This window comes from Anabrus simplex, chromosome 3 (genome assembly GCF_040414725.1).
Source record: "Anabrus simplex isolate iqAnaSimp1 chromosome 3, ASM4041472v1, whole genome shotgun sequence".
Classification (NCBI taxonomy): Eukaryota; Metazoa; Arthropoda; class Insecta; order Orthoptera; family Tettigoniidae; genus Anabrus; species Anabrus simplex.
The window spans coordinates 503,695,817-503,722,503 of NC_090267.1; the positions used below are offsets into that span (position 1 = coordinate 503,695,817).

A 26,687-nucleotide genomic window follows, 5' to 3' on the forward strand; every position below is an offset into this window, starting at 1 on the left:
AATCACATAAATGGGATTGTAAATAAAGGGTACAGATCTCTGCACATGGTTATGAGGGTGTTTAGGGTTTGTAGTAAGGATGTAAACGAGAGTGCATAGAAGTCTCTGGTAAGACCCCAACTAGAGTATGGTTCCAGTGTATGGGGCCCTCACCAGGATTAACTGATTCAAGAACTGGAAAAAATCCAAAGAAAAGCAGCTCGATTTGTTCTGGGTGATTTCCGACAAAAGAGTAGCGTTACAAAAATGTTGCAATGTTTGGGTTGGGAAGAATTGAGAGAAAGAAGAAGAGCTGTCAGCGGAGAGATGGCGTGGAATGACATTAGTAGACGAATAAGTTTGAATGGCGTCAATAAAAGTAAGAAAGATCAAAATATGAAGATAAAGTTGGAATTCAAGAGGACAAACTGGGGCAAATATTAATTTATAGGAATAGGAGTTAGGGATTGGAATAACTTACCAAGGGAGATGTTCAATAAATTTCCAATTTCTTTGAAATCATTTCGGAAAAGGCTAGGAAAGCAACAGATTGGGAATCCGCCACCTGGGCGACTGCCCTAAATACAGATCAGTATTGATTGATTGATTGATTGATTGATTGATTGATTGATTGATTGATTGATTGATTGATTGATTGATTGATTGATTGATTGATTGATTGATTGATTGATTGATTGATTGATTGATTGATTGATTGATTGATTGATTGATTGATTGATTGATTGATTGATTGATTGATTGATTGATTGATTGATTGATTGATTGATTGATTGATTGATTGATTCTCTCCACATACAGCTCGAGCATTCCGCGTAGTCGAACAGCCCGTCCTCTTACTCCCAAGTCTTCCCAACTCAAACTTGATAACGTTTTCAAAACACTATTTCTTTTTCGAAAAACACCAAGAACAAATCATGTTGCTTTTCATTAGATCTTTCCCAGTTCTCTTATAAAGTATTCCTGGTGTCCATACACTGGAACCATACTCCGATTGTAATATTACCGGAGACTTATACGCTCTCTCGTTTCCATCCTTACTAAATTAATGTGATTACCTGAATAGAGATCTTTCCTTTTGTTAACATCTGATATATTTTCAACCCATTAACACAGTAGTTAGAATTGAGAGGACTTTCCCACCTGGTGGAACTTTTCAGCCTGTTTAGCATCATACCATTACCTGCTGCCCATCTAAGGAAGTTGCAGAAGTCTTTTTTTAGTCCCTCATAATCCTGTAACTTATTTACGACTCTATACAGTATAATATAGAGCCTCCGTGGCTCAGGCGGCAGCGCGCCGGCCTCTCACCGCTGGGTTCCCTGCTTCAAATCCTGGTCACTCCATGTAAGATTTGTGCTGAACAAAGCAGATTCGGGACAGTTTATTCTTTGGGTACTCCGGTTTTCCCTGTCATCTTTCCTTCCAGCAACACCCTCCAATATAATTTCATTTCATCTGTTCGTCATTAATCATTGCCCCTAGAGGAGTGCGACAGGCTCCGGCAGCCGGCACAGTTCCTGTCCTCGCTGCTAGATGGGGCTTCATTCATTACATTCCTGACCCGGTCGAATGACTGGAAACAGCCTGTGGATTTTCATTTTCACTGTATAACATCATCTGCAAAAAGCTTTATCTGCCACTCCACTTCTTTACTCATATCATTTATATATATAAGAAAATATAACGGCCCAATAATTATTCCTTGCGGGACCCTTTCTCTATCATTACAGTGTCAGATATGGTTGACCTAGTCTAATTTTCTGAGTTCTCTTCTTTATAAATTTAGTCACCCACCCATTCGACCACATTTTTGTCTAGTCCAACCACATTTCTCTCATGATCTACCCTATCGAAAGCCTGGGATAGATCAATAGCAATAAAGTCCATTCTGCTGCTTATAATGTTTCAAGTTTAATTACAGTTTGAGAATGTCGAATTTTTGTTATTATTATTATCATTATTTCAGTTGTATATTTTGTCATGAATATTTGTAAGCTGGGAGGTCTCCATATGTGGTATGAGTAATTTGTTTTGTACGACAGCTGGGAAAATCATTGCTATAATAACTCGGGAAATTTGTATGACTCATGTGTATATCCCAAGGTTTGATGTGATGGACTTGTTGATGTAGTCGGAAAGTTCCGATGACTCATATGAAATACCCCAGAGCCTGTTATTATTTTGGGAACTGGAAGAGATCCAGGGCGGTGGTATTGACTAGAAGATCTGCTCATGATTTGATGGCCATGATCAATCTTGATGTATCATGTGAGGGAAGGGGCAGACTCAGGTCTATAAAGGTTGATCATACCGCGAGAGTGCTGACACACTGTATGGGAATGAAGTAGTGCTGACAGACGATACGGGAGTGAAACTGGGTAGACGGTACTGGAGTGACACTGCTGCACTATACTGGTTTGAACTTCAAACGTTCGTGGAACGTAGTCTTTTTATGTTCGTGGAACGTGGCTGACCTACAAATCGTGGAGTGCTTAGGCACTGGGTATTGTATCACTTTGTGGCGTCCTAGTAATATATGTTGGTGAAAGCTATCTCAGACTTTCCATAATTTATGTTAAGGAACGACAAGCGTGTGTTGCTCAAGTGAATATATATTTAAAACGAGTGTTAGAGTCAGTGAACACAGTTTTATGAGGTACAATTATGAGAATCGGCAAGTCCTGTTGATACAGAGACAGTGAAGGGTTCTTATCACATGTATGTACATTGTTCAACGGACTAACTACAAATGGTGGCTTAGTTTTCCTTTTCTCACTCTTTTCATTTTTTGTGTGTGTATTATATGCATATTTTGTGTGTTGATGTGTGTGGACGGATTTTATTGAGAACATAGTTATTTTAGATTTAGTGAAGTTATTGATGAACCTAGGTGCAGTTCCTACCTATTTAGTCGTTTTCAGAAGGTTAGGTAAGGCCTGAAGCCGATGTACCAGTACACAGCTTTTATGTACACGCCCTGGGAGATAAATAATTATTATCATGCTCTATCTAAATTTGAGGGATTCATTCTGGTGAACTCTGGCGCCCATACTACGAACATTTCGATTAATTATTGTTATTAATTTTATTATTTTATTTCAATTATTTTACTCAGTTTTTGAGTAATTTTATTTATTCAGATATTTCATTTATTATTGTTATTTACAAAATATTACAAGAGGAATAACTTTCCGAAACACAAACTGGCTCCTGTTAAAGCACTTAGTAATTTCACAAACGCCTCTAATATAATGAGATTGGCCTGCCCCACCCCTTCAATGTCGGGAATGAAAGCTGAGGCAAGGTTGCAGTTTAGTCTACCCTCCTTTTCAATGTTTGTACGGAATTGGCAGTGAGGGAAATCAAAGAAGAATTTACGAAGGGAAGCACGTTCCAAGGACAGTAAATAAAAACTCTCAGATTTGCTGATGATATTGTTATTTTCTCTGAGACTGCAGGGGATCTGGAGAAATTGCTGAATGGCAGACACAAAATCTTGGGAAAAGACTACAGAATGAAAATAAGCAAGTCCAAAACAAAAGTAATGGATTGCATTCGAGCGAAGTCGGGTGATGGAGATAATATTAGATTAGGAAATGAAGTCTTAATGGAAGTAGATAAATATTGTTCCTTGGGTAGTAAAATATCTAACGATGGCAGAAGAAAGGAGGACATAAAATGCAGACTAGCACAAGCAAGGATGAGCTTTCTTAAGAAAGGAAATGTAGGAATTAAGGAATTAAAACGATGTTTTTGAAAGACTTTCCTCTGGAGGGTGGCATTTTATGGAAGTGAAACATGAACGATAACTAGCTCAGAAAGAACGTGAATAGAAACTTTTGAAATGTGATATTACAGAAGAATGCTAAAGGTGAGATGGATAGATCGGATCACGAATGAAGAGATACTGAATCGAAATCGATTTGGTGAGAGGAGATCGATTTGAATATTTTTGACCAGAAGAAGAGATAGAATGATTAGCCTTATCTTGAGTCAAGCAGGATTTGCACAGTTGGTTTTGACGCAAGTGTAGGGGGTAAGCACAGTAGTGGTAGACCAAGCAGATTAGAGCAGATGCAGGATGTAACAGTTACGTAGAAATTAAAAGGTTAGCACAGTATAGGGTGGCGTGGCCTGCTGCAGCAAACTATTCTATGGACTGATGACTCAAACAACAACAATAACAACAACATATACATACCTTTGCACTATCGAAGTCGTTGTTGATAATGATTGGCCCAACGACCTTTAGGAAGCACTTGTTATCGACTTCCTCCAGGATTAGCTTGTTGTCGCGAAACTCGATGACACTGTCTTTGCACGACACGATTTGCTGCACGGTCATGTTGTAGCCATTCTGGAAGAAAAGAAATTCAATACAGTTGATATTGTAATATTGTTTAAAATGGAAGGAGCACTGGCAAATTTGTGTACCCATCGTCTCCCATGCAGGATTAGAGTCCGAGTGACTTCAATATAACGAGCGTGTGGTGACAGAAAAGGCATTCTGTCATCAATCCTTGCGAAGATCTAAACTAAAACTTTGTACGACCGCAGCCCATGTGCTCGAAAACAGCAAAAGAAATATGTGAGTATTTTAGGAATAATGCACACTGGGAAGAACCTAAAAACAAGGTTCTAACATAACAGGCTACACGTGGCGACATCTGTGTAACTTGAGCCCCGACAAGGATTTATTTCCTTTACGTTTATAGGGGTTGTCGAAATGAAACTTGAGATTTTGGTACACTCGCGATCTTTTGTATCTCGTGACCAGAAATATTAATTTCAGGCAAGAAGTCAGTATAGCCCTCAGAACCACCCAGTACCTGCTTACACATTCTCTGTCATTGGTCACACCCATTAGACGCTTAAAGCATGCACACATCTGAAGAGTGAGGGGAGGTGGTGAGATCGAAGTACGGGATAACTAGCATGAACGAAACACACGTGAAGGGGAAGGTACTTCCTTCCCCGCCTCCCCGCACGTCCCCCTGGCTCGAATGAAGAGAGAGGGGAATGAGGTGACGAACCACACGGCTCCTTGAAGACAACAGGCGTTCTGTATATATCACTAATTAGGGTCAAATTTTCCAGTTTCTTTGTAATCCTTGTGTGAAAAACTGGCTGAAATGTTAGTGGTCTCGACCATGAGTTCGTTATCAAATGGCATCGCGCTCAACCTCTGTATGAAAGAATGGCCCTTATATACGTCAATATAGGCCCTATTAAATTATACTTCTTTAATACTCTTGCAAGCACTGTCATAAGAAGCATTAATACACTCTTCACTAAAAGATGCACGGCTATCAAATTTGAACGCAAGAAATTAAGTCTTAGGACCTAGCTTTTACTGAAATTTTATAACATTTTTTCTTAATATAATTATGAAAATGAGAGAGAAATTAAATGAAAAAATGACATTTGCAAATAAAAGAAAGAGGCAATGCTTCGGTTTACAAACACTTGTAAATTAATATTCTTCACAATCCAAAATATTATGAACAATGATAGGTGTGTGGTAATAAAGAGAAGTAAGATATTCTCATAATATCATAATGAATTGTCTTCAATGAAAAACCAAAGGAGCGCATTTTGTAAGGAAATGCATAAATAAAATGAACGCTTCCAGCAAACGAAAAAATATGTATTTTTATAAAATGAAAGGTAGAGTATAATCTTAAAAAGTGCACTAGTTTTCCACAAAAATAATACTTTTCTAGCCATTAAAACGATTGTAGGATACTAATTAGGGAAAATTGAAACTGAATGGTTCTTCATTACTTGTTAATAGGAAAGAATTTTCAGTTTTGGCCTCTAAAAGAGGAGTCTTGCCCTCAATTTGCCTTCTCAAGTTGCCCCGATTTCCTGAGAGATTTAAGGCCCCTCTCCTTGCCCTCTTCCTGGTATCTTTATCTAAAAACAAACTATGTGTTCCAGTAGGACGGCAGAGAAAAAACACTGAAAACTTATAACAGTCGCCGACTGCTGAAGCATTTTATCTCCATTGTTTTATCAAATTGGAAACACTGAATTACATGAGATATCCGTATTCATGCGAGCCTGATCATGATCAGTATTCGAATGGGTCGAGGTGCTGTGTGCTATTCTATATTCTTTTATTTTCCTTCCTTTTCAGGAACTGCCATCTATATAAATAAAAATGAATCGCTAAATGTGTTGCTAAGCGCAAAACTCGGGAACGGCTGGACCAATTTGGCTAATTCTTTTTTCAAATATTCGTCGAAGTCCGAGTAAGGTTTTTACGAAGAGAAAAATTGGAAAAAATGCCTGGAAAAACGTATCACAGATATTTTCATGTATTTAAGAAATTGCGTTACGAGAAACTTCTATTACGCTCTCTCACAAGACTCTTACAGACATTTGAAGTGCGCCTGCACTGTGAGTCGAGTGTATTGTTTCTACATTGGTTGTTCCTCCTCCTGTCCCTTCCCCTTCCCTTCTCAAACGTAGTCTTGGTGGCTGGTTGTATCCAGCGTTAGATTCTCACTAATTATTTGTCGCTCTCTTGAGCAACTAATGGGAGGTTCCTTTCGAACCCAAGGCTTCTGGGCTGCGAACATCGGAGCGTAAGTCGTGAGTGAATGTTGTATGTGTGTATTGAGTGAGAGGTTAATGCTTGTGGCCGCGAATGGGTGTGTAAGTGGATTTGAGTTGTGCATCTGTGTGTGCTGTGCTGTTTGGATGGGCCGGGTTCGTAGTCCAGGGGCCTATGGCCAGTTGAAGGCCGTTTCTTTTTCTTTAATGTTAACGTTTAATATTACTTTCTAGTACTACTTGTTTCCATTATATTTTCTGGAGATAATAGATTTTCTGTTCTCTCTTGTATGTAAGAGGCCAATAGAAGTTTATTGGTTTACTTTTGAAAGAGTGCTTCAGTTATAATGATGTACATATATTGTTGTCAGTGAATAAAAGGCGGATGGATTTACAGATGGAAAGCTCCCTAACAATGGTCCACCTAGCTTCCTCTCTGGGCATGTTCCTATTTTCCTAGGCCCTAATGCTAGCACCTTCTCAGGTGGTAGCAGAGCGTGGTTTCCATCAGTAAATTCAGTCTTGTCTATTATTCTTTCGTATTTAATGATGACTGATACTAGTACAGATGCACTCGGGTCAATGGGACCCGTTAATGAAGATAAGATACGCGACTGTTTCGGTCTCGAATTGCTACGAATCGAGGAGCTGGGATATGAACTGTGTATTAGGGGCGTTTCTCCTGCCGGTACATTAGACGATAATATTAGACTTCTTCGTTCCTCGTTACGTAACCCTGTTAGTTTATCGAGCTGTCAACCTTCCATTCTTCTTGAGAGTGCGTTAGGTCGTATCGGGGTTTCGCTGTCTCAAATAGAGTCCACGTTGGACGAGTTTAGTCAAGGTCAAAGTGATGTCACACGAAAGCAGATTCGTCGTATTAAAGCTCGCCTGCTTCATTACAGAAACCGTGTGTCTGATCTCCAGGCATTATTTGGTGATAGTATGGGCGATGATGTGAAAACCTTATTAGTTTTGTGGTCGAATAAAATTGAGACTCTTCTGGGGATGGGAGATAGCTTGTTTTCTGTCTCCGTTGAAAATAAGCCTGCTGATGTTGCTGAACTTACTGAACAGGGACTTTCGCAACCACCGCCTGGTCACCTCATTTCATCCGGCAATGATTCATGTGCGACAGAGAATATTTCTTCAGTCGTTAATTTTGCAAAGCTACCACATCCGCTGCAATTACTTATTAAAGGGATGAAGTCTTATTCTATTGACTCTATCGAACAAGTTATTGAGTTCCTGCGCACTCTAATTGAATTTCTCGAGCATAGTCCTGTATATGGTGTCAAAGATGATCTGATACTTCAAATAATTTATCCGCATGCTTCTGGAAACTTAGCCAGTCGCATAGCTGTGGCTATGTCTGAAAGTGATTCTCTTGGGGATTTCCGCGCGAAACTGTTACGTGAATATATTCCTACCAGAGCACTATCATCTCTAGTGCAGCGACATTTCTTTCGAGTACAACGAAGTAATGAATCACTCTCAGAGTACGTTCGGGACATTAAAATGTTTTCGAGAGTTTTCCGCTTGAAATATTCGGAAGGTGAGATTGAGAGTTCTATTGTTGAAGGTCTGACGCCCGAGTATAGGTCTTATTAGTCATTTTCAACAAGGCCTAATTCTTTCCTTGAGCTAGAAAACGCTTGTGTTGCGGCAGAAGGAGTGAAATATGCGGACTCACTCCGTAATATCGATAGACCGTCATCTAGTAGCGCTTCTGTCCCTGTTTCGCCTTCTGTAGACAAAACACGACGTTGTTTTCTGTGTAAATCGGCTGATCATCTACGAAATGCTTGTCCTCGGCGGCAGTTTTCTAAACCTAGCAGTAGTGACTCCGGTTCTCAGCCCGTAGAACGTAAGTGTTACGAGTGTGGGTCTAACACACATGTACGTCCTAATTGCCCTGTACTTCAACGAAATCGTACCCAAGCATCTACAGGTGATCGCGCCAACAAAAGTTGACTAGGAAAGCTATCATGTAACAGAGTAGCAGAAGGAGTGCCGGACGCACTCAACGGTCATTCGCCGATGTTCATTCCTGAAACTGAAGGTTGTTCTGATCTTTCAAGTTTGTTTGAAAGCAGTTTGTTTGGGTCTCCTAGTAATTTGCGAGATTGGACTCGAGTAAAGGCCATTCATCGACCTCAACTGCCCTATGTGAATGTTAAACTAAACAAGGTACCCATGTCTGCCCTAGTTGATTCGGGGAGCGTAGTGTCCTTGATTGATAAGGAACTTTATGAACTGTTAAAGAGCTCCAATAAGTTTAATAAACTAGAACCTGTGTCTTCTACGTATGTGACGGCGAATGGCAGTAAGCTAGGTATTCTTGGCAGATTTAGGGTTTCTGTAAGAATAGCTTCCTTTTCTTGGAAATTCAGCTTCGTGGTTGTCAACGAATTATCCTGTGCAGTCATTCTGGGAGCCGATTTCATTGCATATTCTGGGCTCTCTCTTGGGTTTTACGGAAGCCTCGTTCGTCTGGTAGACTCGCTCGCTGGGCCGTCCGTATTTCCGCTTTTAAGTTCTCTGTGAAGCATATTAAGGGCTCCGAGAATGTTGTTGCTGACGCATTGAGTCGTATGTTTTACCCTGGTACTGATGATCTGGTAGAAGAAGAAAAGGTTGAGATAGCTAATTCTGTTCTTCTAGAAATTCCCGAATTGTTTCAGGGATTGCGTGAGCATCAAGGAAAAGATGAAACTCTCGCTGGCATTATCCGGAGAATTTCTGAGGGAGAAGAAGTCAAGCCATACGTCATCAAGGATGGTGTGCTGCTTTGTGTTTCTCGTCATGATCGTAAGTTGAAAGTCGTTCTTCCATCTGCCAGGGTCCCTATGATTTTCAAATATTTCCACGTTTCCCCTTTAGGTGGTCATCTTGGGATCTTCAAAACTCGAGCAAAGATTATAAATCATTTTATATGGAAGGGTATAGATGGAGATATTCGTAAGTACATTCGATCTGGTACTGTCTGTTCCTTAAGTAAGCCAGCTCAGAATACCCGATTAGGTTTCCTTGCCTCTGAACAAGCTAATCGTCCTATGGAGAAGCTGTTTGTAGACCATTTAGGACCTTTCTCGCGTTCCCGGTCTGGCCGTAGATATGTGCTAGTTTGTGTTGATGCATTTTCCCGTTTCGTTTGGTTATTTCCCACGCGTGATGTCACAACCAAAAGTACTGTCTTATGTTTGAAACAGATTTCTGGAACGTTTGGTCCTTGCCAGTATCTAGTGTCGGACAATGCTTCAGTGTTCACTTCTCATGCATTTAAGAAGTTCTGTTTTGGATTAGGGATAGACATTATTACTACTTCTCCCCACTACCCAAATCCTTGATATACGGAACGTTTTAACCGCAACTTGAGATCAGCCTTGATTGCCTATCACTCAAATGATCACTCTCGTTGGGACTCTAATTTGGAATGGTTGTCTTTGGCTTTCAACTCGGCTAAGCATGAATCGCATGGGCAAACTCCTATCAAACTCATGTTTGCGTTCTCTCCTAATTCTCAATTAGCCAATCTCTGGTCGATTAACGACCTTTTGCCGGGGGTTATTGAACCCTCCTCCATCCGTGAGACTTGGACTAGAGCCCGTCGTAATCTCCTTGCTTCTCACGCTCGCGTGGAACGTTATTATAATAAGGGTCGCAAAGCTGGTAATTTCAAGGTTGGAGATTCTGTCTTCATTAGGAATTATCCTGTGAGTTCTAAGGCCAATCGTCAGGCTGCTAAGCTAGCTCAACGATATCGAGGTCCGTGGGAAATTGTGAAGTATTTGACGCCCATCACTCTTTCGGTTCGGGATAATTCAAACGGGAAATTGACCCGTGTACATCTTTCTCAGGTAAAGGCCACTTAATGCCTTGTTAAGAGAATGTCTTGGTAACTGTTGTTTTCGCCAAGTTTCGGTAATATACTATTGGTCTCTTGGTAATGTCTAAAGTTATGAGGCGTTCTGCCTTTAAATATTGTAACTTATTCAGAAGCTGATGACCGAGATAGTAAATGTTTGGACCGCTGACATACAGGTCAATAATGGGATATGTATTATTTTATTTCCATAAATTTATACCTGAAGCTATGATTTGTCAGGTCACATTTTGTACATTGTAAAGTATTTCCAGGTTACTTACTATTGTAAGTTCTGTATATATATATTTCTTAGTTTGACATGTCAATTCTTTGTTTTGAGGCCTCATATTAGATTAAGTATGTCTGTGTGTGTAATGTGCTGTCGTTCATTAGTTTACTACGTTTGAGAAGTATTCCTTGTTCCCCAATCCTTTTACCTCAGTTTAGTGCCGCCTTTCTGCTGTGTTTGATTTATGTCGCAGGAATTTCCCTGGGAGCCAGTGTGGTGTTAACAAGACTTTGGAGAATCCTGAGAGCCGATGCTAATGGTTTGAGATGGCCAGTCGATCCACTAGGAGAAGTTTGCAGCCTCCCGCTTTGGTGCTTGGTGCTGTGCAACATGATGTGGGGACAGCATTATTCTATTCCTGTAACCCGCTGCCTCATCGAGGATATGCTGTGTGGTGTCCTGAGACACTGCTTGTTACCACTGCGATCTAGTCAGCCGTCCAACTATTGGAGGCGTTAGTCTCCTCTGTGCAGTGTGTACTGCCCGCTCTTGTTTCCCTTCTTTTTTTTTTTTTTTTTTTTTTTTGGTAGGGGCTTTACGTCGCACCGACACAGATAGGTCTTATGGCGACGATGGGATAGGAAAGGCCTAGGAGTTGGAAGGAAGCGGCCGTGGCCTTAATTAAGGTACAGCCCCAGCATTTGCCTGGTGTGAAAATGGGAAACCACGGAAAACCATCTTCAGGGCTGCCGATAGTGGGATTCGAACCTACTATCTCCCGGATGCAAGCTCACAGCCGCGCGCCTCTACGCGCACGGCCAACTCGCCCGGTGTTTCCCTTCTATGAACTCGTATCGACGGTCGGCACACTTGGGGAGTGTGTGTGTCGCGTGATGTAAAAACCGGTTGGGTAACTGACCTCGTCAGCTCCCTCCCAGAAGTCTCGCTACGTGTATATCGACAGCGACAAGTGTTTTCTTTGCTATTCACTGCTACGCCTATGTGTGTATTGCATCCCCAATGGACTAATAAAAATATCTGAAGTGTGTTGTATGGGCTTGGCCCAGTTTCAGGCGGGGAGGATATCGCAGATATTTTCATTTTCATGTATTTAAGAAATTGCTTTACGATAAACTTCTATTACGCTCTCTCACAAGACTCTTACAGACACTTGAAGTGCGCCTGCGCTGTGAGTCGAGTGTATTGTTTCTACATTGGTTGTTCCCCCTCCTGTCCTTTCCCCTTCCCTTCTCAAACGTAGTCTTGGTGGCTGATTGTATCCAGCGTTAGATTCTCACTAATTATTTGTCGCTCTCTTGAGCAACTAATGGGAGGTTCCTTTCGAACCCAAGGCTTCTGGGCTGCGAACATCGGAGCGTAAATCGTGAGTGAATGTTGTATGTGTGTATTGAGTGAGAGGTTAATGCTTGTGGCCGCGAATGGGTGTGTAAGTGGATTTGAGTTGTGCTTCTGTGTGTGCTGTGCTGTTTGGATGGGCTGGGTTCGTAGTCCAGGGGCCTATGGCCAGTTGAAGGCCGTTTCTTTTTCTTTAATGTTCACGTTTAATATTACTTTCTAGTACTACTTGTTTCCATTATATTTTCTGGAGATAATAGATTTTCTGTTCTCTCTTGTATGTAAGAGGCCAATAGAAGTTTATTGGTTTACTTTTGAAAGAGTGCTTCAGTTATAATGTTGTACATATGTTGTTGTCAGTGAACAAAAGACGGATGGATTTACAGATGGAAAGCTCCCTAACCTCGGTCCACCTAGCTTCCTCTCTGGGCATGTTCCTATTTTCCTGGGCCCTAATGCTAGCACCTTCTCAAACGTAAAAGTCCCATTTCTCTTTTTCCATTCAAACTGTTCATCTCTCTTTCCTCCCACCACGTTTGCGCTTGGCGCTGTCATCCTTTAATCCAGCGCGTTTGCCAAATGTCCGTAAATCTCAATTTTATCGGTTAAAACGGGTGAATATCGGATTATGTACAAAATTTCAAGCCGCATTTTATACCGTTAATAAAAAAATGTTTACAAAATAATCAAGTGTGAAAATGTTAATATAATGGAATGTTATCTCAAATGCAAAATCTTCATTGCATAGAACTTGTATGTCATAACTCCTATGTTATATTCACTATATTTGTAATTTTTTCACTGCTGGTAAAGGAACATTTCAGCTCGACGTAGTTACGTTTGTTTTTAAATTTAAATGGTAAGAACATGCACTATTTGTGTTTCTTTTCAGTCATGTTCAGAGATTTTTATGTGCAGGCACGAAAAAGTCAGTCGCTGGTCAACTTCTTTGCTATTGAATTTGCATGGGGGATCAAAACGAGGCATATGGTCTTCAGATATGGAAGTTATTTTTAAAACAAACCTCAAGTCCTTATCTCGCTTAGTTCTCAGTTGTCTCCTTGGGTTTTGGTTTCGCACGGGCTGGCTGGCTGTATGGCTGCCTCGACTGGCGGTACGGATCGCCCAAACATCGCTCTCCAAACAGCCGCATGCAGTGTCGTGTTTTGTTATAGTTGGAGACCTTTGTCTACCCTGAATGTTTTTAAATCTTCGCTTCTCAACAAACAAGTTCATCGATTTCTTTGGTTGAATGGTTTATTTTGTGTATGCTTCCATATACAGTATAGTCATTTCAAGACTCATGCCACCTATAAGACGCGGGCGGAGCAACTTCGGTCGAAGAACTCGAAATGTTACAAGCCAAGCTAATTTTCAGTCTAATCGGACTGCACAACAACGTGAAGAGCGAAATGAAACTGAAAGGATTCGAATATCACAAACCCGTGCAGCGCGTCGTTCAGCTAATAATCTTCCAAGTTGGAATCGAGCTGCTTTCAGTTACGATGTTTCAATTGACTACAATGCCTACCAATGCGTTGCTATTGGATCTACGCACTCAGTTTGCCAAATCTGTAAGGCATTGAAATACAAAAATGAAGCCGCTGGATTGTGTTGCGCAAATGGCAAAGTGAAATTAGTACCATTGATTCCACCACCAGATCCATTATACTCATTGGTTTCAGGTACAAGAACAGATTCCATACATTTCCTTACAAAGATCCGAAAATATTACAACTGCTTTCAAATGACCTCATTTGGGGCAACAAATGTACTTCGGAACAATTTCATGCCAACTTTCAAGGTAACATACTACATTGCTTTCTTTTAACATATAACAAACAGACTTATCCCCCATATTGCTTTGTTTATTTGATTTTATTTCATAGTTTTTGTGACAAAAATAATAAACCTGTCCTTCTTAATTTACAGATTTTTGAACTCGCTGGATTTGCCAGGATTGCCGCCTCACATTCTTCAATTAAAGATCGAATCAGTGGTCATAACGTTACGAAATATCAACTAACCGCGTCTTTGTAATGGCACACGGCTAGCGGTGAAAACATTACTGAACTTGATCGAAGCAACCATTCTAACGGGGTATAAAGGACCACGCATCTCTATGATGCCGACTGACATACCATTTAAATGTAAACGACTGCAATTTCTAGTAGCGGCTGCCTGGCCGAGACGGCAAAGGCGTGCTCGGCTCGCCCGGAAGGATGTGGGTTCGAATCCCCGTGAGGAAGGCGTAAAATTTAAGAAACGAGATTTCCACTTCCGGAGGTGCATATGGCGCTGAGGTTCACACAGCTTACAACAAAAATGAGTACCAGGTTAATTCCTGGGGGCAAAGGCGGCCGGGCGCAGAGCTAACCACTCTACCCTATCACGTGCCGAGGTTAACAGTGGTGGAAGCCTTTGCTTTTCTTTACAGTTTCCAGGGGCATTAATCTTGAACACCCATGTTTCTCGCATGGTCAATTGTATGTTGCCTGTTCCCATATTTGAAAACCATCAACTTTGTTTGTTTATGCGCCAGTTAATCAAACAAAAAATATCGTGTACCTTAAAGCTTTACAATGAAAAATATCTTCATAATGTTCATTTGAATCAGTGTTTTCTATGATAGTTATTTCCTACGAAGAAAGAGGAGTAAGTTTTGCCACATTATCTTCACGCCATCAACTTATCAAATTACTTGAATTGCAACGGGGGATAATTATGGCTCTGTGAGGGATTTGCAGACCTGCTGAACAGTTCCGATCTACGTTACAGTCAATCAGTGTTATTTCTGTGTAGTGATAGCTGTGACCTTACTCACAATCAAGATATTAATATTGCAGGTAATGAAAACATGTTTTTCCCGTAGTTTGCTACTAACTTTTGGTAGCAGTAGAAAATTAACTCATTTCATGTTGATAATGCATTGCATTATTCTGATTTTTGCGTGCAGTACAGACTGAATTTCAGTTCGTTCCATTGTCATTTATTGTTGACAGAACGACGTCTGCCAGGTCAGCTAGTATGGTATAAAAATAATTCTCCTTATTATGCCCATTTCTCTACCTATATAAAGCCGTTGCATTTTAATAACGGCTCAGTTTATTTCCCATAGGTTTTATTATTATTATTATTATTATTATTATTATTATTATTATTATTATTATTATTATTATTATTATTATTATTATTATTATTATTATTATTATTATTATTATTATTATATTATTATTATTATTATTATCATCATCATATTTTATCCTCAACAACCAAAGAAAGAATAACCTGGCATTAAATAATTATGGTCATCAGTGACGCAAGAATGTTCGGAAAACCGTTCCTATGGAGTTATTGTGAGCGCTGATCAATTACTTAAATGCTGTACGTATTGGGGCGGGATTCCATTGTGCATAGTTATTCACCATTAAATTCCAGTTAATTAATTGTTTTCCTTAATTAGGAGAAGCCAGTATAGTCAGAATATTTAACTACAAAAACATCGTAATCAGTTCCCGAGGAAATGGTGTTGGGAGCGTCCTCGGAGTGCGTGACGTCGCAGGCCATACCTCCTGAAAGACGAACACATGTGACGTTGCCTCGCTTACTTCCCCTTCATTGTTAGGGTTGGCCAATGTCTACGCCCGACCGTTAACTCTTTTCTTTTCCAGCCGGAATTCTTGTGATCAGGAGTTTACAAACAAAGAGAACATTGCTTATGCGTCGGTCTAGTGTATTCGAGTGTTAGTGTACTGAGAGGAAGCAAAGTTACAAAGTATGGTTTCGTCATGAATTCGTCCAGAATTGCACAGCGAGGTTATTTAGTTTCTGGTCGGAGATGTTGTTAACGGAGCGGACATTTACGGCCGTATGAAAGATGTGTAAAAGAATGAGGACATGTCACTACTGTATGTATACTGTTCAGACGGTGTTTACAATTTCATTACAGACGAGTAAGGACGTCCCAAAACCAGGTCAGGCTCAGTGGATAGCTTGGTCATTAAAAAGGAAAGTATCTTTCCCTTTGCGAAAATCAAATGGTCATGAATACGTCTCCCGGTTATGGCCATCTATCAACGGCTGCTAATTTCAGACGGCAACCGGCCATAAGACACAGCCTGCACGGTTGCTAAGTAACATTGTCTGGCCATCCATCCATACCTTACATCACAGCCTGCGCGGTTGCTAGGTAAAATTGTCTAGCCATCCATCCATACCTTACATCACAGCCTGCACGGTTGCTAGGTAAAATTGTCTAGCCATCCATCCATACCTTACATCACAGCCTGCACGGTTGCTAGGAAACATTGTTTGACCATCCATCCATACCTTACATCACAACCTGCTAAAGTTATATTTTCGTCACATATTTCGTCGCGTTACGTTGCATAAATTTTCGAATGGCCACCAGCCATAAGATATATTTATGTCAAAATATATAAACAATCAAGGGATGGCGGTTTACAAGCATTAGTGAGTCAAAGACATTATTGGAGAATGGTTCCACCGCCAATCACGGACATTGCTCGCTCGTTATGTAGAGAACCGCTGGGACACTGCTTGAACTAAGAAGGCGACTATATTTAGGCAGATGTAACGCACACCCACACATCAAGCTGTGTACAACACAACATTACATAAACCATTATATCTCGGCAACCTTCATACAAATATAAATCCACTTTATCTACAAAGCCGAAATTGAATCTTAACTTCAATTTGTAACACATATGTTAAATATATTCCTTCTGTAATCTAAATATTAAAACTGTTTCCTAGAAACAGCTTTGGCAAATTCGTCCATCCGCTCTACTGGACCGATTTGCTTCATTTCTGTTTAATTCTCTCCGGAATTACCTTCCGGTAAATCATAAGACATTGATAGGTCTCCAAGTTCAGCCAATTTTGAGAAATCATAGAATCACATCATTAATTGATCACTCTAATAATTGCAGGCGAAGGATTACTCTAACCCGCAATACATTCTGCACCTAGCGGGTCGCTAAGCGACTAACACTTTCATTAATACTCTGATATAATTATGTGATTTTCATCCTTACTAATGTCATTGCATGCAGCCATGTTTGATTACTGCCTGTCAAGCCACAGAATATACACTTCCTCTGATCATGCTAGATACTCTTCGATTCCCTAACCTTTTCCACCTTCCAAATATATTCAACAGATGACAGAGCGTTTCTAATAACTTACATGCTGCTTAGAGAAAAAAGTCTACGTACAAACAGACCCCATCATGGCATACGCTTTAGACATTACCTTGGAACGCCTGTCAAAGGATAACCTAGGTACATTAGTAAGAATGAAGGACATGGCATCTTTAAAAAATACTCTGCCTGGCAAAAAACGCTCCTTCGAGACTAAGCTATGAACTCACAATACAACCGTTCTATATAGCAGAACTGTGATTAGAAATAACATTGCTTTCTACGATACAATATCAAACTTTACATCAAGAACTGAAAGACTTAAAAAAAGCTAATATATGGATGGATGTTTTACACACAGATGGCATGATGACGTCTGAATGGATGAATTGTGACTAAGAATTGCGGCATACCGTAACGCTCTTCTTATTAAATGTTCATAAATCCATTGCAAAGGCCAGGCAAAGCAATATGACTACGGCAGGCATATCTTTTTTATTTTGCTATTTGGTTTACGTCGCACCGACACGGATAGGTCTTATGGCGACGATGGGACAGGAAAGGCCTAGGAATGGGAAGGAAGCGGCCGTGACCTTAATGAAGGTACAGACTCAGCATTTGCCTGGTATGAAAATGGGAAACCACGGAAACCATCTTCAGGGCTGCCGACAGTGGGATTCGAACCCACTCTCTCTCGGATGTGAGCTCACCGCTGCGTGCCCCTAACCGCACGGCCAACTCGCCCGGTGACAGACTTATCGAGACGAGTTATCTGACCTATTTGTAACGATTGCTGCGGAGCAGCGCGGCTCCTCTAGTTAATAATTAACTTATTATTAACTATTATTACTAGTATTCACGAAGAGGGAAGCAGAAAATTAATATTATTTCATCGAATTTTCGTACTGTACAATATTACTGAAGGTTTTGGTGTTGCGGTGTGCAGCGACACGTCATGGCGTAACTTTTACTGATAAAGATAATTGTCCTGTGTTTTATTTGTGCTTGGTTTTGTTATTTAGCCGTTCTTCCTTAAGCGCATTTTAATTTTACCACTTTTTTACGAACGCGTTTCATTTTTACTATTGTTTTTGTGAGCGATACGACAGCACACTAGAACCCCACGTTGCCCGGAGAAATTTATGAAATGCTATTAAATGCATCGTTTACCCCTCGAGCCCATAAAAAATAATATTTCTCTATTATCGGCCCCAATTTACCTTACACTTCAATACTCAGATTTTGTGTGTGTCTTAGTGTACCTCTGATTCCGTATAAACCAAAAATAGTCTCTGTGAAAGCCCCGTCCCCTTTAGTTCATAAAAGTAATGTGCAGTTGAGTTTCTTCCGCTTTTTTTCTTGAACTTAAATAGTGAATTTCACAAATGTATGTGCCGCCGTTTTCCTGTGATAGTGTTGAGCAGAGTCGTTCGATATGGAAACCGTGTTGTCATAAGAGCAATACTCACAGGGAGGAAGCACAATGGTAGGAAGAGCCATCGCTTCGTTGTCTTCCTTTATTTTCCTTCTTCTTTGTTGCTCTGATACAGGCCTCGTGTAGTGAAATTAACTATAGATTCCCACAGGCGACCTGCGTGTCTTAGTATGAGGTGATGATGATAGGGAGAGGATAAACCCCGGTACCGGCACGTAGCCTACTCCTCTCAAATAATACCAAGGGGTCTGCTCAACTCTTGACGTCTCCATCAACAGCGTTATGTGACCTCATTTTATATGAATGCTGTTGAGAATTGAATTGAAGATTTTTACACGCAATCTAGTGATTAGAAATTGTATAACACCACCTCTCCTACCATGGGGCCAACATTCTGATAGTGATTATTTTCCCCCCACTAAAGAGTCTCGAAACGGCTAACCTCAGTGTCAGATCACATAGACGTCTATAGCCACCAGGATGAGTTTTGGGTAGGCCACCAGACATCTTTTCGAGTGTCAAACACTTCCGTCTAGCGACTGACACTCAGAATCCGTCATTGGCTATATTCGCTGTCACTCGGCTCGTAGTGCCGAACACATCGTGTCGGTATGAGTCCCGCTCACCTTTGATTCTTTGGAAATCTTGGAATAAAATTATTAATTAAGCTAGCGTATTATTTAATTCTAAAATAATTATGAATTACTTTGTGAACCCAGTATGCTCTATTGGCACATCCTTTAATTGTGGACAAGACTTTCTTTCCTTTCTTGTAGTGTATGCATTCCCGAAATTCCCCCGCGAAAAGATACTCTCAATCAGTAATCTGTAGCTTCCGGTTTGTTAAAACGTGGAATTGAGTTTTTTCTTTGAGAATTCTGAGTAATTTTTTTTTCTAGTGGTTTAACGTCGCACCTATGGCGACGATAGGAAAGGAGAGGCCTAGGAATCGGAAAGAAGCGGCCGTGGCTTTAATTAAGGTACAGCCTGGTATGAAAATGGTAAACCACGGAAAACAATCTTCAGGGCTGCCGACAGTGGGATTCGAACCCACCATCTCCTGGATGGAAGCTTACAGCCGCGCGCTCCTAACCGCACGGCCAACTCGCCCGGTAGTAACATTATTAATTAAGCTAGTTGGGGATGGAAGACATCACCGCAATGTGACTGCGGACAAGGGGAACAGACAGTGGAACACCTTGCATTTGAGTGCCCTTTGCGTAGTTACAGAGGCTCTATTGAGGACTTAAACTGTGTCTCAAACGAAGCTCTTCTCTGGCTATTAAATTTTGACATGGAACTTTAGTTATGAGCTTGAGATGGTAGTTGTATATATTGTAAATAATACTGTATTCATCAAACGCTAAAAAATAAATAAATAATTAAGCTAGTGTATTATTTAATTCTAAAGTAGTCACGAATAACTTGGTGTGCTCAGTGTGTTCTACATCCTTTAGTTATAGAAAAACTTGAGGAACACAGAGATGAATTTAGGGACTGTTACAGGGGTAAAACATTTGAAATTTTGAAGATAGCTATTGAGAATATGAAAGTGGATAATAACATAGCCTAAGCAATAAGAATGTTTGAAAGATTAATAAACACAGCCGGAAAAAATCGCTGTAAGAAAGATAAGGGAAAATAAACTTATGGTATAAAGATCAGTGTAAAAAAAATGTACAGAAACGAGCGATCTCGGGACTTAAGGGCAGATTTTTGTAAACAGAGGAAGGAATACAAAGATTTAATGAGCGGAAGTTAAAGGAACTGGCAGGCCAAAGGGGCACAATTATTATGTATTAAAAAGGAAATGAGTGCCGCCTCTGTGGTGTAGTGGTTAGCGTGATTAGCTGCCACCCCCGGAGGTCCGGGTTCGATTCCCGGCTCTGCCACGAAATTTGAAAAGTGGTACGAGGGCTGGAACGGGGTCCACTCAGCCTCGGGAGGTCAACTGAGTAGAGGTGGGTTCGATTCCCACCTCAGCCATCCTGGAAGTGGTTTTCCGTGGTTTCCCACTTCTCCTCCAGGCGAATGCCGGGATGGTACCTAACTTAAGGCCACGGCCGCTTCCTTCCCTCTTCCTTGCCTATCCCTTCCAATCTTCCCATCCCTCCACAAGGCCCCTGTTCAGCATAGCAGGTGAGGCCGCCTGGGCGAGGTACTGGTCATACTCCCCAGTTGTATCCCCCGACCAAGAGTCTGAAGCTCCAGGACACTGCCCTTGAGGCGGTAGAGGTGGGATCCCTCGCTAAGTCCGAGGGAAAAACCGAACCTGGAGGGTAAACAGATGATGATGATGAAAAAGGAAATGAAACTAACCAAGTGACAAGGAGTTACTAGGGGATAAAGATGGGAATAAAACTGGGACTGGCATGAGGGGTTCACTCTGCCTGCACTGGATGACATATTAAGAATTAGACACATTGAAAAAAGGGAAGGGAGGTAAATCCCGTGCTGTCAGTGGAATTGCGTGTGAATTCAAGAGTGATCTAGGGAATAACAACCAGAAGCTAGAACTAACTAAAATATTTAACAAAATCTTTGATGGCAGAAAGTTGTAATGTTTTGTAAAGGATGAAATAAATTAAAGAAAAACGAAAGGAGCTGGTGATTAGAAGGTGTAGAATTAGAAGCTGTGAGTCATCATCATCATCTGTTTACCCTCCAGGTTCGGTTTTTCCCTCGGACTCAGCGAGGGATCCCACCTCTACCGCCTCAAGGGCAGTGTCCTGGAGCTTCAGACTCTTGGTCGGGGGATACAACTGGGGAGTATGACCAGTACCTCGCCCAGGCGGCCTCACCTGCTATGCTGAACAGGGGCCTTGTGGAGGGATGGGAAGATTGGAAGGGATAGGCAAGGAAGAGGGAAGGAAGCGGCCGTGGCCTTCAGTTAGGTACCATCCCGGCATTCGCCTGGAGGAGAAGTGGGAAACCACGGAAAACCACTTCCAGGATGGCTGAGGTGGGAATCGAACCCACCTCTACTCAGTTGACCTCCCGAGGCTGAGTGGACCCCGTTCCAGCCCTCGTACCACTTTTCAAATTTCGTGGCAGAGCCGGGAATCGAACCCGGGCCTCCGGGGGTGGCAGCTAATCACGCTAACCACTACACCACAGAGGCGGACGAAGCTGTGAGTAAATTATAATATTTATGAATTATAATAGCATCCAATGGGATGTGGAAGGAACAAATAAGACGTGCCAAAATGAAAGGATTGGCCGCTTTATAAAGCACAAGATCTTTAGAGTGGAAGATACCAAATATTGAATACAAGCTGCACAAAAGTATTTTAAATGTTCTTGTGATATTAATGCATTCTATAAAATAATTGGGTCTAGCGGAATGTACAGCATCTAGCGAAGCTTGAACAATATGCGAATATATCAGCATCCGAGCAGGTATAGCTAGGAATGTAGGAAAATATTGGTTAAGGTTAAGAAGGGGGGATGGGAGGGAAATATTGAACCTGGCATACCAACATCAGGTGAAACATCTAGATGATGATTATTGACTGACGAAAGTGAAAAGCATGCTAGGCAGAATAGGAATGGGAGAATACTGTCATAAAGGGATGCACAGTAAAGGGAACAGATTCATCAAGAAAGTAACGATCAGAGTGAAGGTCATTGAGAAACAGATGATTATGGCAGAATGTGAGACTAAAAGAACGTTATCAGATTTTTGTTAAATTTTCCAAACTATGTCAATAATGACGGCCCCGTGGTGTAGGGGTAGCGTGCCTGCCTCTTACCCGGAAGCCCCGGGTTCGATTCCCGGCCAGGTCAGGGATTTTTACCTGGACCTGAGGGCTGGTTTGAGGTCCACTCAGCCTACGTGATTAGAATTGAGGAGCTATCTGACGGTGAGATAGCGGCCCCGGTCTAGAAAGCCAAGAATAACGGCTGAGAGGATTCGTCGTGCTGACCACATGCAGGCCTTCGGGCTGAGCAGCGGTCGCTTGGTAGGCCAAGGCCCTTCAAGGGCTGTAGTGCCATGGGGTTTGGTTTTTTTAATGTCAATAATGAAAGAGAGGTTCCCAAATGGAGAAATAAAAGATTTGGTGTGGTGGCTAATGGAGATATATGATAACAAGGGGCTGAGAGAGAAACATTATAAAAATAATGATATATTCTCTGGACGAGCCTCATTTATCTAGGGAAAGTGGTGCACTTTTGGGTGGTAAATATAAATAAAATATAGAAATGGACAAATAATTATATACAATTGCTAATTTTTTTTTTTTTTTTTTGCTAGGGGCTTTACGTCGCGCCGACACAGATAGGTCTTATGGCGACGATGGGATACGAAAGGCCTAGGAGTTGGAAGGAAGCGGCCGTGGCCTTAATTAAGGTACAGCCCCAGCATTTGCCTGGTGTGAAAATGGGAAACCACGGAAAACCATTTTTAGGGCTGCCGATAGTGGGATACGAACCTACTATCTCCCGGATGCAAGCTCACAGCCGCGCGCCTCTACGCGCACGGTCAACTCGCCCGGTATATACAATTGCTAAATTGTTAAACAAAGAATGGGTCACACCAGGACGAATGACAGATTTTTTTTGTACTTTAAGAAGTATGTGGCAAAAGGAACTGAAAAAAGAGCACTAACTGAAAGTATGGTTGTATTGTCAATCTGCTTAGCTCACAATAGACGAAATGTCTCTTCCTCAGCTTCTGGAAGGCCGTAGCTGTACGTCGAGAATTCACGGTTTCTATTACAAGCTGAAGATAAATCTGTTCGGACTCGTAACAAAATAAATGCCCGGGCCAATTTATAATAACGGTAAGATACATGTTGTCCTAGATAATGAAGCATTGTTAATGTCTAGGGCAAAAATAAATATTCTTCTTTTAAACTACAATTTAGAGATTAAGTGGAAAGGTACAAGTGTTATGTTTAATGTAGTAAGTTGGTAGATACATTTAAATGTAAGAAGAAAAGCAGAATCATATGAATTGCAAAACATGGTTACTCTCTCTCCAGTTCCAGGAGATCCAGAACTAGGGTTTGGAAGTTGATGTAGGTACCCGTGCTTCGCTACGGAATTCTACATTTGCTAAAGAAAAAAGTTATCTACCTTCCCAGCTACTTCCCGCCAATATTCAGTCAGGCTGTTTATACCCGGTACGCAGCAGTAATCCCATCTATCGGGAATGAGTGGCGGCATAAGAGACAAAGACCAACACAACAAACAATGGTCAATGTAATGTTATTGTTGATTAATTTTAGAGCTTTTGATATTGTAGGCCATCACATTTAGTTTTCTTCCGACTCTGAAATACCTCTCTCATCACAATCGGTACGGTAAAACAGTTGTATTCTCTACATAATAAATAATACATAATAAAAATCTTCCGGGCTATTACGCCGTAATCCACTCCTCTTATTTCGTCCAGATGTTTCGACTATTGCTGCGGTAGTCATCTGTGGCATCGTGTAGATACTCTCTCCTGTATCCCGCTGCCAGCGGCATAATAGCCCGGAAGATTTTTATTATATTGACACCAGCCATGAAAGTCTTCATACACTTTAGTTGTATTCTCTATAACGTTTGTTATGTAGTACCTTTCGATAGGACCAATAACATAGCCACTTAAAAATTTAATTTAAGTGCCTTCCCCCAAAACTACCATTTCATCTAGGATGAATAACATTTTTTATAGCTTAGACTGTAGTTTATTATTCCCCGACTCTATACACCGATTTTCATGAAATTCTGTTTACCCATTTTCTCGAGGCTCGGTATTGATATGGACTCAGCAATAAAAATACAAATTCATAAATATCTCTCTTATCATAGCCGGTGGGGTAATAAAGTATAGGATATAAATGATCGAAAATTTTATTTGTATAACTTTAGTTATGTATCGATAGGACCACTAATAACATAAATATTTGAGAATTACATCTTAAGCCTTCCCCTAAACTACCATTTCGCTTAGCGTGAATAAAATGATTTATAGCCTAGATTGTAGTGACTTATTTCTGGTCTTTACATACCGATGTTTATTAAATTCTCTTCAGCCGTTTTCTCGTGATGTACGTATAGACAGACAGACAGACAGACAGACAGACAGACATTACGGAAAAGTAAAAAGTGCATTTTCTTGTTACTGTGGCTATGACGATATAGAAATACCATTATTTTTAAATTCTGAGCAATGTACAGACAAAACTCTTATTATAGAAACATTTGAATTGTCATTTCAGGACGAAACATTCAGGCAAAGACGTGATATTTACATGTGACTTCTTCATCTACAATACGATATGGTCGTCCATCATAACGATATGATAATACGGATATTTGTAAGCAGACATATGTCTTTCATAATAATATTAGCGACTTATTTTCTCTATAATATGTTAGAAACAAAACATGTGTACCAGGCAGAATCAGAACAGATTATAAACTGGGCACGCAATAGCATTGTGACGTGAGCGGTCAATTATATCACCGAGCCTGTAGGTCTGTTCACAATACACTGAGTTCCAGGCAAGTGAAAAATTCTTACTTTGGAAAAGCTCAAGCAGAGGGAGGATGTGGCTAAACATCCTGTCACGAAAATGATGCACGAACTTAGCCGATGACGGCTCCTGAGTGTCGTGCGGTAGAACAAAGTGAAAGACTTTTTACCGCTCTTGAATACAACACCCTAAGATCTTCACTAGATTATTAATGCGCAATCTGGTTCTCGAATCACAGGTGACTCTTGAACTTAGCGAAAACTATAAGAGATACGAGGTCAGTGTTCATTTTCGGCCTGTCATCAGTGAACTGAAATGATATAAAGGGAATGAAATTAACAGTAACATCGTATAATTTCCCATTTGTTTAATATAGTCTAAAATACACAGAAACTCTAGTCGGTATTTGTCTAAGAATCAGCAACCGCAGCTGCGTTCATTGTCCGTTTGTGTTTCTATCTACCGGTTTGTTCCGAACTACCTGATGGCTTTGCAGGCTGCTTAATATTTGGTTCAGTACTATGGCCGGCGGACTGGTAAACTGTACTGGCACACATAAAACTGGCAATTAGCGCACTATCAAATGAATCTTTGTTTTAGCGTAATGCTTTTAATCCGTCGGTAGTGCCCAAGGACATGTTTCGCTCGCCAGTTCTGTACCTGTTTAACCTGGTATACGCCATGATGTACCGTTGTGTGAGAGTATTATATATATCTGGTAGATGCCGTGGTCTTAATTGGAATTCAGCCCCAGAATTTCCGTGGTGTGAAAATGTGAAACCACCGAAAATCATCTTGAGGTCTGCCGTCATTGCATGGGACCGAATGTATATGTAACGAAATGCATAGGTCCCAAATACTGTCTTGCGGATCCCCTCAATTTGGAGCCTACTTTGACATAATGGTAAACGATTTTAACAGTAACCTGCAACTACAGAAGTGGACAATGAAGCCTTGGTTCACAACTGAAGTACAGTCAGCAGTGTGTTGTATAGATATTTATAACTTACACAGGAAGCTAACGTTGATGGGATAGCGGCTGCTAAGAAGAGCCCCACCACTGCTACTACTGCCATGGTTGTGTTCTAACTGACTGCAGGTAATGTCGTCTCTCACACTATATACAATATCTTCAAGGTCATAGTGGGATATGAAAATAAACATTGGATTTTAAATACAAGTTACGTAAATTGAATTTAACGGGCAGGTACTTCACGGCAGATGAGTGCTATCACGATGTCATTGTATTTACCTTATTCATTTAATGGACGCGCTGTTTTTACGTGTTAATGATAGGCTCTTGTCACTGGGAATACCGTACTTCGTGAACTGCTGTTCTTTCCTTATTTAACATCCATCAAGGTTAAGATGCATGATGTATAGTCCCTGTCATGTAAGCTGAGGGTGGCGTGTATCAACCAAGATTAAGCATTCGGCGACTTCCATACGAGAGTAAATTACTTCCGAGTATTTTAGTCCTTCCAGATACTCCTGGACTAAATTACTACAAGAGTAAAATGTTGAAGAGCACCACCGTCTTTAAAATAACGCACGAATATAGGTTAGGATTTGCTCTCACGTCACGAATGCAGTAAGCTAGGTTTAG

At 40.9% G+C, this 26,687-nt stretch overlaps 1 protein-coding gene across 1 annotated transcript in view; it reads right to left on the reverse strand.

The window, feature by feature from the left end:
- Positions 1 to 26,175, reverse strand: part of LOC136867482 (uncharacterized) — a 48,932-nt gene extending 22,757 nt beyond the window's left edge. Inside the window, exons 1-2 of the mRNA XM_067144691.2 lie at positions 26,092 to 26,175; positions 4,202 to 4,357 (exon numbers count right to left, since the gene is read on the reverse strand). Of these exons, the coding sequence (XP_067000792.2) occupies positions 4,202 to 4,357; positions 26,092 to 26,157 (222 nt within the window). The 5' untranslated portion in view covers positions 26,158 to 26,175. The remainder of the gene's footprint in view (positions 1 to 4,201; positions 4,358 to 26,091) is intronic.
- Positions 26,176 to 26,687: the final 512 nt, after the last annotated feature.